The 15,897-nt window shown below is 37.8% G+C and overlaps 1 protein-coding gene across 8 annotated transcripts in view; it reads left to right on the forward strand.

Annotated features, from left to right (window-relative positions):
- Positions 1-15,614, forward strand: part of Rfx3 (regulatory factor X3) — a 251,217-nt gene extending 235,603 nt beyond the window's left edge. For 7 of the 8 annotated variants that reach the window (XM_040745977.1, XM_040745989.1, XM_040745998.1 and 4 more), the window contains 3 exons: positions 5,645-5,707; positions 6,604-6,646; positions 8,767-15,614. In XM_040745977.1, coding sequence (XP_040601911.1) covers positions 5,645-5,707; positions 6,604-6,646; positions 8,767-9,005 — 345 coding nt within the window. In that variant the 3' untranslated portion in view covers positions 9,006-15,614. The remainder of the gene's footprint in view (positions 1-5,644; positions 5,708-6,603; positions 6,647-8,766) is intronic. The other variant, XM_040745960.1, reaches the window with a different exon arrangement.
- The last annotated feature ends 283 nt before the right edge of the window (positions 15,615-15,897 follow it).

Consider the following 15,897-nt stretch of genomic DNA (forward strand, 5'->3'; position numbering starts at 1 on the left):
AAAAAGGACATGTGGCTTACATTTAACTTTCTGTCTCTTTTCAATGTCCATGCCAGAAAATGGAGACACAGATGCAGTGGCCTCTGACCTTACACATCTCTCTTATTCTACTCAGGCTAGTGTTCAGGATTTTTCTGTACCTTGCAAATGACTTGCTACCTCCCCAACCCCCAACACACACAGACACTTATCTCTGAAGAGTTTTTCACAGGTCTGGGTCTGGGGAGGAACTCACGGCCATTGGGCAGGGAATTCTCAGATTCTAGAAAACAGCTGTATAGCAGGAAGGTAGACTGTAGGAGGCAAAAAGGCTCCAAAAAGAAACCTCCAACCGAATTCTTGGGGGAGGACGGTGGGGCCAACCTAGGGAAAGGCAAACCAGGACTCTAGAGTGGGCTCAGGACAGACTGCTCCTGACTCTGGCTCTGGCTTGATGATGATGGTGAACATTCCTGTGTTTGAAACTTCTCTTCTAAAGCTGCTATTGCCTGTATTGCCTTACACTTAGTTAGTGCGTGGGTCCGCATGTACACATTGTCAGGGTGTCAGGTCAACCCCAAAGCGGTGGGGCATTAGCAGTCATAGAGTGAAAGCTGCCATTGTACAGAACAAACCGACAGAAATCTTGGTCTTTTTTTTTTTTCAACGAAAACTCTTAGAAAATATATAGAAAGGTACACACACAAGAGAAAGCAAACCCAGTTAAGTTTCCAAGTAAACATCAATATTCCATGCAGAATAAAGTTGGAAATTACTGTAAGCCAGCAACCCCCACCCCAGTTGTTAAAACCTTGTAGCCATGTTAATTGCAAAATGGTTTGATGACCTTTCTTCTCATTTGGGAGATATTTAAGGAAAGTAATGCTCAGAACACCTTAAGATTCAAGTTTTAAACCCCACCTCACCTCCATCAAAAGCATCTGAAATAGTTGCTATTACCTAACCTTAGCCTTAGTTCATGGAGCATGGACCACCATTGAGCTTGTATGTGGCTTGTAAAATCCAGAATGTCCCAAAATTCAAGCCCATAACAGAAGATTGAAAAGATATAATTGACTTGGGAAGTTCGACATCTGCATGTGAGCAATTTCCCTACCTCTGTGTGGGAAACTTTAAAGGCCTTGTTCCATTCCTCACTTCTCAGAGTGGAAGTGAAAGAAATTAGCCAGATCTCATCTCAGCTGCTCACAATTTCTGCTTGCCTAGTCTTCTCCTTCCCTGAAAACACTCAGCATAGGTGTGCCCCTTCCCTGTCCCATCCAATCCTTATCACGGTGTTTGTTTACATCAGAAGAATCTTAATCAATGTTTAAAAAAAATCACTTCCAACCCAACCCTCCATGGAATGTATAGTGTCAGCAACCTCATGATTCCTACAGCCCTACTCAACTAAGAGGACTTCATTTTGAAACCATTTTCTAATGGTTATGGAATGAAACATTAGGGCTTTATCCACAGTAATGGGAAATTGGGTGTGAAGACAGTCTGGCTTTGTCTCTGTTCAACACCTTTGGGTAAATGTGCATATTTAAACTTGGTGATAACCCTGTCTAACTTGTAGATAAGGAGATCAGAAACTCGAATGGTATAATTGACCTAGAGTTACCTAGCTTGTAGTAGAAGAATTGTGATTTAAATCCAATCAAGCTGGTCCATATCCTGTGTATTTTTGTTCTGCTGTACTCATCACTTTAATTGGATAGCTAAAAGGTTATATTTATTCTTACTTGAGTCTTAATTTTGTCATCAGTAAAACAAGCCTAAAAACTGTAGCATGAATAATAAAAGCCCAGAGAAAATATTGGGGTTAAAACTGAAGATCAGAGAAGCAAAGCAGCCAGCCACTAGAGAGTTCTCACCTCTACCAATGATCAGACAGAAGGGGCCATCCACCAAACATCACACTGCATCTCCACACTGCATCTGTCTTCACCAAACCTCAGACTCCACTGAGCTCCTGTCTTCTCCCACCTTATATTCCTCTCTAGTGCTGGTATTAAAGATCCCAAGTGCTGGGATCACCTTTGTGTGAGTTCTGTTTCTCTCTTAGACTGGATTAATTTTGTATTGCTCAGGTAGAACTAACAGATATCCGTCTGCCTCTGTCTCCTGAGTGCTAGGATTAAAGGTGTGTACGACCACTGCTTGGCCTCTATGGCTAACTAGTATGGCTAACTTTGTGCTCTGATCTTCAGGTAAGCTTTACTTGTTATAACATAAACAAAGTATCACTACAAAAAGACAGTTTATTTATGTGAATATTGTGCTTAAATTAGGTAAAGTGAAGGCCGAGTCATGGTAAGGAGTAGGATTCAGCCTTGTCTTCCAGACAGTTTTGTGAGTACCACCCCACATCACCGGCTGCAGCAACTAAGACCTGGGAAATCTTGCTTGTGTTAGCACTACTCTGTGATACTGTGAGGTCTACACTGTCAGAACCCAGCAGCCAGATTCCCAGTTGCTGGCTTTATGAGGTAGATAGGGTAGATAGAGAAGCAGACAGACACATAGTAAGTACTTGATCTTAGTTCCATTCCCATTCCTTTTTGCACAAGTTTATAAATATTGAAATTCTGTGCATTGCCTAAGACTGTATTTGATTGCCTTTTACTAAGATTTAATTGATTGTGTATTTATAATTTCAAGCAATAATTTGTATAATTAGACCATTGCTTTTTGGACCAACAGAAGTGAACACAGGCACTAAAATAAACAGAAAAGAAAACAAAGCATAATGCAGGCTTTAATAATACTGTATTGTAACAGAAAAAATAGCTCACAGTCTTTGAATACTGAATCAAATATTACAGAGAATCCAGCAGTATTTTTTGGTATGTAGCCAAAGTGATAATCAGAGGCAAATTAATTCAGTCATTCAAAATAGAATGAGGAAATAAGTCAATTAGAAAGAAAATACCAATGTTAGGGAAGAACATCAATATAATTAGGGTTAGGCAGTCATAGCTAGGCTTGAATTGAATGTTAACTAATAGGAATAAATGAAAGACTTCATATATGACTGTAAAATGGCAGGAGTAAGAGGAGGAGTCTTACAGACTATGCAAAACTGTATGACAGAGTGGCATGGTAACATATACCTGTAATCTCAGCACTTTGAATGTAGAGGCAGGAGGCAGAAAGTTCAAGTCCAACTTCAGATAGTGAGTTCAGAACTAACCTGGGCTACATGAGATTCTCTCTCATAATGAACAAGAAAAGACAAAGATAACTCATTGCATGAGGAATTTAAAAATATTCTGGTCGTGGAACCCATACATTTTGACATTCTCAATTTTAGTTTATATTTCATTCTCCGGACTGACTGCATTTTGTGTCACACTGACATTGGGAATGAGGTACGTTAGATGGAGCTCCTAGGAAATACTTCTTCAATAAAGTGTATTTAAGTGCCCTGTGAGGCCACAATTACTTGGAAGATAGCATACTGTGTACTGGACCACTAGTAAGTGCACTCTGTATATGTGCCACATCAGTGAACAGTAGCTCCTCTCTGCTCGGGTCCTTTCTATAGCAGGAAAACTCTACAAAAGAAGCTTCATCAACTTCTGGAACTAGAGCTTTAAAAAACCTGAGCTTTCTCGTGAGTCCCTCTTGTTAATTTCTATCCATGTCTTGTATTGCGTCTTTCTCTTCTGGCCTGATGCAGGTCCATGGCATCTACATGCTCTCTTTGTGCCCCGCATGCCTTTCTATATGGTCAGCTGCTTGAACCTTAAATCTACACAATTGATTTCCAGTTCTCATTCATGACCACTAAGGTTTCTTGGGTTGCCTCATTTTCCTGCTAGCCCACCCAGCTTTCGTACCAGAAGCAACTTCTTTTTTTTTAAGACTTTCATACGATTATATTAGATTTTATTGTGAGCAGAACAAAACAATTTAAAAGGAAATTTCTTTTTTAATTATTATTTATTCTTAAGTTTAAATTTAGATTAAAACAAGGTTGCTTCACAAGTCAGTTCCAGGTCCCTCTCCCTTTCCTTCCCCTCCTCCTGTGCCCTCCCTCCACTCCCCCCCCCATTATCCCCCCCATTTACAGTTATTTTACAAATTGATCTGACTGATTGACTGATGACAATTGGGTCAGTGTTCAAAATGTGATAAGTGCTCATTAAATATTTATTGAATAATTGAACAAATGAACTGACTCTGAATCTTACCCAGCCTAACTATAAGGGTTGAAATTAATTGCCCCTATTCCTCACATGTGACATGCATATAAAAAATCTCTCCTTAGGCTATTAAAATCTCTGCATTTCTTTAATTGATTTCTTTGATTTCTTATCTGTTGTCTTCATTTGCTGTGTGTGTGTGTGTGTGTGTGTGTGTGTGTGTGTGTGTGTGTAAAATTTTGATATTAATCCCAGAGATATTTAAGGGCATTGGCAGGGTCTTTCCTGCTTTTTGCTCATCGTCCAGCACAGAACATTTTGAAAAGCTCTGTGTGTGTGTGAATGCTGTTTTGCTAATGACAGTAACAATAGGTGGTTTCAAGTTTGGGGGGTTTTATTTTCAGGATTACGAATAGTCAGACACATTTAAGTTAAGCGGGAAATTTCTAAGGAAAATCTTTGCATGTAGTAATGAATTATGTTAAGAGATTTTTATTGACAAATACAGTATAATTTGAACCATCATAATCCAAAACTTAAAAATACTTCAAAATGTGACAGTTTTGAGTGCCACTATAACTCTACAAGTGTCAACTACCCCTAGCTTCATGTGATGTGTTACACTCAAAAATCATGTACATTAAAAATAATATCTTAGATTGCTATTGGTCTAAGGATATAAACTATATACGAAGCAAATGAATTTTCTGTTTATATTTAGGTCCCATCCATAATCATTATATGATTGCAAATATTCTAACATTTAAAAAAACTCTGAAATATAAAGCACTCAATCTCTCTCATGACATGTAAACCAGATGCCTAGTGTGTAAGAACTAAGATCCATGGTGGATAAATAATCCCTTTAAATATTTGTTGCTTTGTTTTATATTCTGTGATTCAAAAATCATAAAGAATTTATACTTTGAATTTTATTTAAATGTGCATAGGATTTTGGTCCATGTACACAGGATGGTCTTCAAAACAGCAGTTGAGTAACTATGACTGTTGCCCAGTAAGATACAGCTGTGCAGTAGTGGGACAGCATCTCCAACAAATGAAATGGGAGTTACATGTTCAGGAGGCCCCTCGCGCAGAAGCAGTCACCTGGAAAAGCTATGCATTTATTCTGGTAAAGCTGCTTACCAGTGGCTTAGAGGTGGAGTGGAATGCCTTCCCTTAATCTGCTTGTGTAATGCTAGGAACCATAAGGAGTAAAAGGATATATTATTATAAATATCTTCAACTGTGGTAAAGATGAATTTTATTTGAATATGAAACTCTTTATGAGCAAATAAGAATGTCCAAGGCCAAGTGTAGTGAACAAAAATATGGAGTCATAATTGGAAGTGAGATGACAGTGTGAACTTTCTGGAATTATGCATAAGCTTACCTTGGAATAAATGTATAAGCTCCAAGGGTAGCTACTGTGGCATATACTGTTTATTTAGGTGGGAAAAGAAACAACGTGTACATGTTTGCAAAATAAGATCAGTTTTATTACTTTATAGACAGACCTTGTAGATGAAAAATATACTCCTATCATGGAACTCTTTATAAGCAAACTTCCGAACGTAAGTAGAATTTCTGTCTCATCCTTTTTAAGTCTGTTGAGAAATCTGAATTTCTAATAACTACTTTGTAAAAAATGCTATGGAATCTTTTCTAAAAGCAGATGCTTTGCGTTTCACTTCACTTCTTTGGGATTAGCTTTGTACCTCCGTTAATCAGCTTTTTATTTAGTGTATCTATCTTTGTTCCCCCTGAGAGACTCAAAGTGTACTTTCTTGCTATTAAATTATCATCAAGCTATTGAACCAACATAGAAAGGAACAGCTATGCCCATGGCTATTAATTGTTCCACGGTGTTGAGAACTTCTGTTAGAAGTGCTTGTAGCAAATGCCTTTCCTTTTCTTAAAAGTCTTGGTAAATAAGAGCATCAATTAATTTAGAGAAGCTTCAAATTTTAGAATGTGAGCTAAAGAACATCTCAGTTCTGGGTCTCCCATTGTACTTGTCACTCCCACTAATGAGAGTCCCCACAATTGCTAGAACTTGCTCCAGCAATGATAGTCCCAGTTGGACTCACTGGCTGAGCATGAGAAGAGGCGCTGATGTATACTGTATGACTGGGGCTTTTCCAATTTTATTTCATCACACCCATCACCATCCAGGTCAGCCAGGCCTGTTTCTTCATTGCTGAATTGAAATAAAAGTAAAACGGAGCATGGAAGCCAAAGAAAATTGTTATCCTAGCTCAGAAGGTGAAGACAGCTCAATTGCGACCTATTTTAAACTTCAAATTTGACACATTTGATTGGAAAATTATGTGACCTCTGTAGTTAGAGATCAGAATGGTCAGCAGTTCAACACTCTTAAAAAGCCATGGAGTGGTGTTCTTACCACAGACAGAGTGTTGTTTTATTCTGTCAAATAGTAACTATTGCACAAATGTCTGTTATTCTGCAGTTTGGCGATTTAAATGCTGTGTCTCCTGGAAATCTGGATAAAGGTAAGAACTGGAAACTCTGAAGGACTCTGAGATGCTGTGAGAGGAAGCAGCATGACTGTGCATCACTTGAATCCTCTGCACACAGTGAGCACACCTGGGTGGAAGCAGCAGCTGGTTGTCTCTGGCGTCCCGCATGACGTTGCGGTCTCTTCCCTCTATCTGCATGTCTTCTTCATGTGAAGTGGATTGATTGCAGAAGATTGAATTGAAATGCAGTTTCAGACTTCCTCACAGAAGTTCAATATAAATAAAAAGTTATTAACCATGACCAAAATCCTAGAAGAAAATTCTAAAATTGGACCAGAGACTTTTATTCAAGGCCAGGCAAGGAAAAGATCCTTTAGCTTACCCATCTACTAGTCAGTTAACTTTCCAATGGAAAAAGAACTCAGAGGTAGTAGTGATGTTTATTGTCAAACAACAATGAGCAGTAGTTCAGTTGAGAAGGATAAATAGATTTCAATCCTGGCATTGTCAATCTGGGTGTGCTGCTATGTATACACAATGTGCACTCCCAAAGAACCAAATGGTCAATAAGACAATGCAATAAAAAGGAGGGCCAAAGGTGAGTTGAGTGAGACTAGAACACATAAATCCTACTCAAATTTATAAGAGGAACTTATGAAAATGATGATGCAATTTTAAATCATAACGTGTTTCAGTTAACCAACACCACAGTGAATATAGCCATCTTGCTTGGAACTTGAGGATTGTTATAGTTATTAGTTTTCTAGGGACAACTGCAGTTACACCTTCTAACCAAAGGTCTCTAGAGAAACTGCGGCCAGAGGAAGGACTTGAGAGTCTGCAAAGAGATGCAGCACTCTTTTTCTAAGTGCGTCCCTTCTGTGTCTGTTGAGCAGGAAGCATCGTGCTAGAGAGCGTGTTTGCATCATCACTCTGTGAACATCTCTCTAACAAGTTGCTGTCACCACTGCTGTAGCTCAATTTCTATTTTAGTACCAGAGTAGGAAAATTAGAACATTAGATTCCCCCAGTATGTTATTGCTTCAGAGGTACAACCTGTGGAATGTAGTAGTATCCCCTCAGGAAAATAAGTAGGTGGTCACTTACCTCAGCCTTACTCATCAAGTGAAGGATTCAACAAATTTGGTCAACTCCAGGAGTATCTCATTGTAGCTTTTGTACACAAACTCAAGTGGGTTCCCAGAATGGGAGTACAGATGTGTCTAGAATTGCATTGATTGTCTGAGGATCGGAGAAAGGGTTTGCTTTACAGATTGCACTGTTGCTTATCCTAAGGAACCCTGCCATTCAGAGATGACAGATTCAAGTCACGTAGATCTAGTACTCTTAAGTTTGCTCAGACTGTTTTCTCAGGGCTGTTTCTATCTGCATCAAGATGGATAAAGGGATTCCCCCATTCTACCCATCCCTGGCCTGCTCGCAGTGGAGTTTGCCCTCTCCCTACTGCTTCCTATATGGTTTTGATAGTTTTCAGTTTGGAAAATGGAGGCCAGAATTTGTGATCTGCCATCACCTCTTTGATGGAGTGCAGCTAGTTCTATTTACCCCTAACCCTGGGACTTCCCCAGGTTACAAATGAAACATGAAGTTTTGTGGGTTTTTTCCACAAAATTGGTTATATCAGTATCAATGTAATAAAATTTGGACAAAAAAGTGAAAGTTTTATATGTTTAATTTCCAGAAATGGGTTGCAAGTATTATAGTATTAATGTTACAAGCAAAGAAGTCCTTTGTGCATTTTTTAAATCTCATATTACCACTTCATTATTTAGCTTTTTCTTAATTTATTCAGTTTGGTGTTTGCTGTAAGTCACAGTATAGTAGTTCTGTGGAAAAACACAGGCCTCAAGTCATCATGGACAAAACATAATATAAATTCTTGTGTGCCCTCCAAAACCAGTATAATATGCCAAAGTGACTACTTTGTGTTGCCACGATTTATGCCATTATTCAATACAGACATTTTATGTAAAAATCCAAACATCTGAAAGAATTGTGTCTTCTCACTGTAGCACTAATGGGAATAAAATTGCCTGAGAGGAAAGCCTACAGGATTCCTCCCCGTGGGAGAGTTGGGCTGGTGTACTCGGGTCATTCTGAAGTGTGTCCTCTGGTGGTATTTGTTTGTGCAGATGAAGGCAGTGAAGTAGAAAGTGAGATGGATGAAGATCTGGATGATTCTTCAGAGCCTCAGGCCAAAAGAGAGAAGACAGAGCTGAGCCAGGCGTTCCAAGTCGGCTGCATGCAGCCGGTTCTGGAGAGTGGTGTGCAGCCCAGTCTGCTGAGTCCCATCCACAGCGAGCACATCGTCACAAGCACCCAGACCATCCGGCAGTGCAGCGCCACGGGCAACACCTACACCGCAGTCTAACAGCAGGAAAACAACATTTGCAGCTTACTTTAACCCCCACTGATACTGGGCTTAAGCTGAAATTTTAGCAAGCCTGAAGGTTGACTGTTGTCAAAAGTCTATCTGTGCTGAACATTACCTTTTTGGAGTTGTGAAATGGAATGGATGTATGTATTTTTCCAGGTTTTTTTTTAACACAATTATTTGCCTTTTAATAATAAGAGTTTGTCCCCTCCTTAGTTTCAGGTGTCAAGAAGGATTTTTACAACACGTAATATCACTGTTTTTGTTTTCTCATAATTAAAAAGTAATTTACATTTTGTAGCTTAAAATATTTTATTGTTGATTGTTAGTCTTGGTGTATGATTTTCTGTGTAAGTTTTTTAATTAGATGCACTTCTGTGAAATATCAAAAGAAATGAATTTCTTTGATTTACACTGGAGGCATGCCCATCTGGCAGCAGAAGCATCAAATGTGCTTCTGAAAGGTGCTTCTCATTGGACAGAACCATAAGACACTATTTTGATAACATTTTGGAGTACGGAGAGAATACAGAGCGTTTTTATTATAGTGGTAGAGGGTTGGGAAGGTCATCTATTTTTCTCTGAAAAAAATTGAGCTGTGCATTTATCAGTTCAGGGTAAATGACAGAATGGCAAGAGATTATGCTAATATGTACATAATTTGTGTACATAACTATTAAACCATGTTAACAATGCAAGCTTCCGTTAGACATTGACTTTTAACTATTATTTGCATACCAATTCCTCTGTTTAAAGACTACTGATTCTGTATTGGGACCACTGCACAGATGCATTCTGCTGTTAAGTGGGGCTGTTATAGTTAGATACTGAAGCTGAAAAATGACTTGACTTTTTTTTTTAAATGTACATGCTACTTATACTGAGCTGGACATACAGGAAACCATTCCATTTGGATGACTTTCTTTTATTCCAGGTCTTTTTTCTAATAGTAGTTCAATATGCTGCTATTATAAAAGAAAATGTATAGAATGCAAGGAATGTAGCGAACTGCATATTGTTATTTCCTGGTTTCTAAAGTACATGGATTTAAATTTTACACAGAACCTAAAGGCAGTGTGACTGGCACACCTCACTGTTGCTGACCCCGATTCTGTAGGATTTGGATAGGTGGCTGGATGGACCATTGCCATTGAAGAATGTACATCAGGGATCATCGTACCTCGGCTATTACATGGTGCCTTAAAACAGAACTGAGCTAAGGTTTAGTAAGGTTTATTTTGTTCGTGTGAATAACTCATCAATCCATTTGGTAAAGTGTGCCTGTCATGCTCAGCTTCCTGAAATAAGGACAGGTCACATGTTCTTCAAGGGGAATTTAGGGGGAAATGAAGCAAAACAAAGAGACAAAAACTTCAGTTTCTCTCTGAGTGACTGTGAGTGGACTTGTCTGTGTTTTATCCTTGGAGCTGAATATCACTTGATTATAAATCAGATTGCTAAGGGTATGGACTAACAGGCTAATTTTCATACAAATATGTTACATAAGCATCATATGTTTTAAACCATTCTTATCTAGTTACAATTCTAGAAAGCTAACAGAATGAGCAGGTACTTATTGAAGTGCATCTTTTCAGTCTAAATGTCTTTCTGTGTGTCTGAGTCTCTCTGCACACATACACACACACACACATGCACTCACATACATACACACACACACACACACACACACACACACATACACACGGAGCAGGAATCTGCTACAGTAGGAAGGTGAGATCCTAAAGAGTATAGGCTCATCACATTTTGTTTTGCATGAAAAACCAAGATTCTTTTAAGCACTCTCTCAACAACAAAATAGGATACGTCCTTTTAAGTAACTATAAAAATAAATCAGTGTAAATCAATAAATAACAAAATCAATAAAGCCAAAAAAGGGAAGGAAAGCACAAAATGATATATAAATTAATACTGAGGCCTATAATAAAATGAAGACTTAATCTTTCCAGTCGGGTTGGGTGAAGGGTATGGTTGAGGAGAAGAGGCTGAGCCAATCTGGAAAGTTAAAATACCAAATGGCTTATCAGGAAACACAGTGTATTGAAACTGTCATTGCCTGATTGTCTCAAACTTCTGAAGATCAACAGCATTTCTTAAGTAAAATTTAAATGTCACAAATACAGTTTTTAGTGGGTTCATATTTTGTATCAAGTAATTTACTCACACTTGAGTCTTCACTGGCATCCAAGCATCACTTCATTTATTGAAGATTCCCAAAGGCAATGAATTTGCAACCCCCTCTCCTGCATAATCCATCATAAGCTACAAAACAGCATGGATCTACTTCATTGTAAGTTAGAAAATGTTTACACGTAGAATTTAAATCATAACATAGCTCCCTTAGTTGTGACTCTTCCTCCTGAGGTCTTTCCATTTCCTGTCTATACCTGTCATCCCCAGATGACATCATGTCTCTATTGGACCAAATGTATTTACTGGTTTCACTGTGTTTGTTGGTTGGTTTTTAAATGTATTTGTATCACTGTTTCATTTAATTTAATGTTGGAGATACTTATATTATGAAAGGAATCTGCTGACAATGGACAGATTTAGATTCATGGGAGTGAGGGACTGAGTGGCCCTCCAGAATTCAACATTTCTTCCATTTGTTCATGGTTTGTTCTAAATTAGGACAGGGTAGAAATTAATAAGCATAATTATGGTTGAAATTGACTCTACAATATTCTGAAATATTTTATAAATATGTAGGGACATTAATCTTTTTACACCAGTGTAGATAGTTCTAACCAGTACACTTAACAGAATACCTATGGCTTATGACACCTCTAGTTGTTCATAGTATACACTTGCACACACGCCAATTTTGGATTTGAGTTGTGAAATATATTAGAAAACAAAAATAATAATCTATATGCAGACATAAATTAGAATAATCGCATTTGTTGTAAGCATTTAACATTTTGTTTCCATTTTCCATTCACTGAAACTGACTTTTCTAAATACCAGCCACTCACAGTCTCCTAGTAGACTTATTGACACAATACACATTTTAAGGACTTCTGATATTTCTTGGCATTGTAGTCAAATGCTAATCTTGAAATACATGAATATGAACCTAATTCTATACTTCTGATGAGGAAAAGGGAAGAGAGGTTCATGAAACCTATTGGTACATTTCAAAAGAGATATTTCCATGTAATAAATTTGAGTATCATAGGTATAGTTTAATATCAGCAAATACATTGAGAATTAGAGCCAAAAGATTTGCACTTCCAAAACCAGTGAACAATGGGTGGAATGGGTGAACCTTCTCCTGGGAACACAGGGCCCAGCTTTTTGTCCCCCCTTTGGATACCAAGTTACTAATAACTTCAGGATTTGCATCCAAATCATGTTTGGATTGACTGTATGATGAGTCTTACTGCCTTTTCAGAAATCTGCGTTCCTTTTTGTGATTTTCCTTGTACTGTATAGCACGGTTCATGCACCTCTCTTTAGATGGTGTACTTTAAAAACAGAAGTAAAACAAATGGTTTTCTTGCTGCATACCTAAAGTTAGTAGTGTGCAACATTACCTGCCTTTGATTTGTAGTAGATGTGCAAAACTGCACACGTTCTTGCAGAATGCTGTAGATGTCAATCAGGAGTGGGCACAGCTTCCATGCTGTCACCGTGGGCCTTTTTACATGAACACACTCTCTGGAAGTGCATAGTGTACTTTCAGTCTTTAAGAGATGATTCTCATTATTTGAAATGTCTAAAATAGCGTTGTGCTTGAAATATCAGTGTAAAAGAAAGCAAGTGTGTCACTGTGGTGGTCCTCATTACGTGGACACAATAGGAAGTCAAAAGCTTGACTAGCCACTTTTGTACACGAGATAAGGCAGTGGTTACCTATAACAGATTGTCTTTGTGATAACCTCCCCCTCCCCAAATTCTTCTGAGCAAATCACAGCCATCCAGAAATGAAAATCAGAAGTCTTCTAATCTCTGTGGATCACATCAGAGTATGGGGGAGGAGGGCTGGCATGCAGTGTTGTTAAACGCCGGGCTGTGACTGGATCAGAGCAACCTCCATGTACATGGTAGAACAACCCATTAACAGAACCCTAGTATTTCTGCGAGTCTGGTGAGTTTTTAAAAGACTGGAACTGAAGCATTAGTTCAATGCTTAGTTCTAGTCTTCGAAAAGCCCTTTGCTGTAATGCCTTGTATTAACCCTTTGAGCATTGTAAGATATACAATGGGGGATGAAAGCCTTTCAGATCATTTATTTAGACTTAAAAAAGTAAAATAGCCTCTATATCCAAATGTCTAATTACACTGTTTTTTAAAGGGGGGGTCAGAAAAGAAAGTGTCTCCATGCCGAACACTTGCATTTTATACACAACTCTTAATTTTCCTTCAAGAGGGCTCAATGTATTTATTCCCAAATATTCACTGCCATCTAAGTAAGTGTACTGTTTACAGAAGACAGAAATGGACTTTTCTAGCATCACACAACTCTCTAGAAAAGGAGGACACACACTGGGCCCGTGCAGGCCTATATTGGAACAGATTTCTGCACACTGGAGGTACCTGATTGCCTTTAAAAGGTATGAGAAAATAAAGGATTCCATTTCTTCTTTTTTTTTCCCAAAACAAAAGATCTTGTTTATTTAGCTTTAGAAAGTACAAGTGTAAGTGAAGCCTTATGAAGAAATGAGTTCCAACGAACACAACTGAACTTGGGACAGTTAGGCTCTTTGGAGTTGCATCTATCATAAAATATTGTTTGGAAATTCATGTGGAGCATAGTTTTATCTATGCTCCAAAATGTTAATACTAATAAGACAGAGAGAGACAGAGTGGCGAGCAAGGCACTCACTTGCTTTAAGCACTTCTGTCAGGAGAGGCTGTGACTACTGCTTCAGATATCTCTGAATGTCATTCTGCTTACAACATTGCTGGTTTCTTTGACAAAGTTTCTGGACAGTTGATCTTGTCCTCCTCTGTGTGACAGAACACAGAGCAGTGTTGTCTGCAGATGTGTTCACGCTGCCCTCATTGGGCCCAAACAGGAGCATAACCTATTCCGATGTCTGCTGATGTCAGTTGCATAGTGCAAGTGTCCGCACGTTGCTTTTAGGCAGTTGAGGAAGTCAGACCATGCAAATTACTCATGTGTTACCATGCAATACTCAAAGGGTTTTACTTTAGCTCTCTTCTTTTTAATCTTCATGATGATTTACTGTAAATGCTTCTCAGTTTGCATGCCTTGCCCATTGCTGCTAGTGATTTTATGTGCCAGTAGACCTGAGTTTAGTTTACCAATTTTACTTAAATAGTAAAAGCCGCTTACAAAGTGACTGCCTAGGATTGATTCTCCTTTTGTTTAAAGGGATTGGTGATATGTCTTTTTAAAAGAAATGTTTTGTCTCTTCTATTTAGTTCTGATATTTGAATCTTTTCCCCTCTTTCCTTTGTTTTCTTTTTCTTTTTCTAATAAAGTATGATGTTGGGATTGGAAGCCCTGAGTAATGAAATATTTGGTAAGAATCATTTATGTAGCTTAATAATAATGACAACAAATCTCTGTGAGAAGTTTGATTCTTGGGAGGAAAGCAAAAATAAAACTCTGATTGACTTTTGATGACCAAGTAAATTTTCCTTGAATCAATTAGCATTTCTGAGCAAATGATTGCCTTGTTTTAGCCTACCACACGCAATTTTATATAATCCAATGAGGAAGGTATTAAATTTTATTCATTTAAAAAGCATCTTTTGTACCAAAGCAGATTATTTTCTCTGCTCATCTCCATCATCGATTTGGACCTATGGTGGCAACCAATGAGTTGGTTCCAGAAACTTAAGTGAGTGCCTTGAGAACACTTGGGAATTTGTGCCTGAGGTGGTAAACTTTTAATTAGGTTAATTGTAGCGCTTACCAATCAGTAACTCCACTATCACTCAGGGCTTTCGTACCTTCTAGGTAAAACTTCTTTCATTGTGTTTTTTTTTAAATACTGTATTTTTTTTAAGTGCCATCATTTAAATTTCACTTAGTAAGTGGCAGAATACATTCTTCAGTCCCACAAGCACACGACATAGTAACACTAGGAGATATTTGAGCATTTATTTTACAATCGACTGAATATATTATGTAAATGAGGTAAGCAACTTTTGTAGAGATTGTATGTGTGAGATAATGTAATGTTCTTTTCCAGTTTTTGGACTACAGTTGAATAAACTTTTTAATTATTTAAAAACATCTTTACCGAATAACATGTGATGGTTTTTTGTATAATGTATTTGATTTTGTAAATACGTATTTCCTGATGTGATTTTTGTGAGAAACGCTAAATCTTTTAGTATACCATGTCCTCTCAAGATTGGCAGGAGCTAAATACTAGTTTGTGGGCGATTTGTATTGTGTACTGTACAATAACTGGGGAACTTTTATAATTATAAAAATATATATTAACTTTTAGTGTGTTGTTTAAACAAATGACTGGAACATACTAAAGATATTAGTAGGATTTTTTCTGAATATTTCAGACTTGAACTCAGGCTAGCTTTCTTGTGTTTTTCAAAACAAAATGGTGTCTTGTCTTTTAAAAATCAATAAATTTGTTTCCTTGTTACAAACATTTGAAATGATTTGTTCCTCCCCCCACCTAAATCATTGTCAGGAAGCTTATATCACACCACCTCCTCTAGAGGGGACTCTGTGTCATTCATCAGCTTAGAAACAAAATTAAGTTGTTTTCCTTCTTTGTGTCAAATGAAATTGGCAATATTTACACATGAACAGCACAAAAAGAGAAAACAAAATTATAGGCCCAGCAGGGTACAAATCTTACCCTCAAAGAAAATTAGTGATTGAGTGCTGTTTGATTTCAGAAACTGTCAACATTTCCATTGTAAATCC

This window comes from Mesocricetus auratus, unplaced genomic scaffold (genome assembly GCF_017639785.1).
Source record: "Mesocricetus auratus isolate SY011 unplaced genomic scaffold, BCM_Maur_2.0 Super-Scaffold_4256, whole genome shotgun sequence".
Taxonomy (NCBI): domain Eukaryota; kingdom Metazoa; phylum Chordata; class Mammalia; order Rodentia; family Cricetidae; genus Mesocricetus; species Mesocricetus auratus.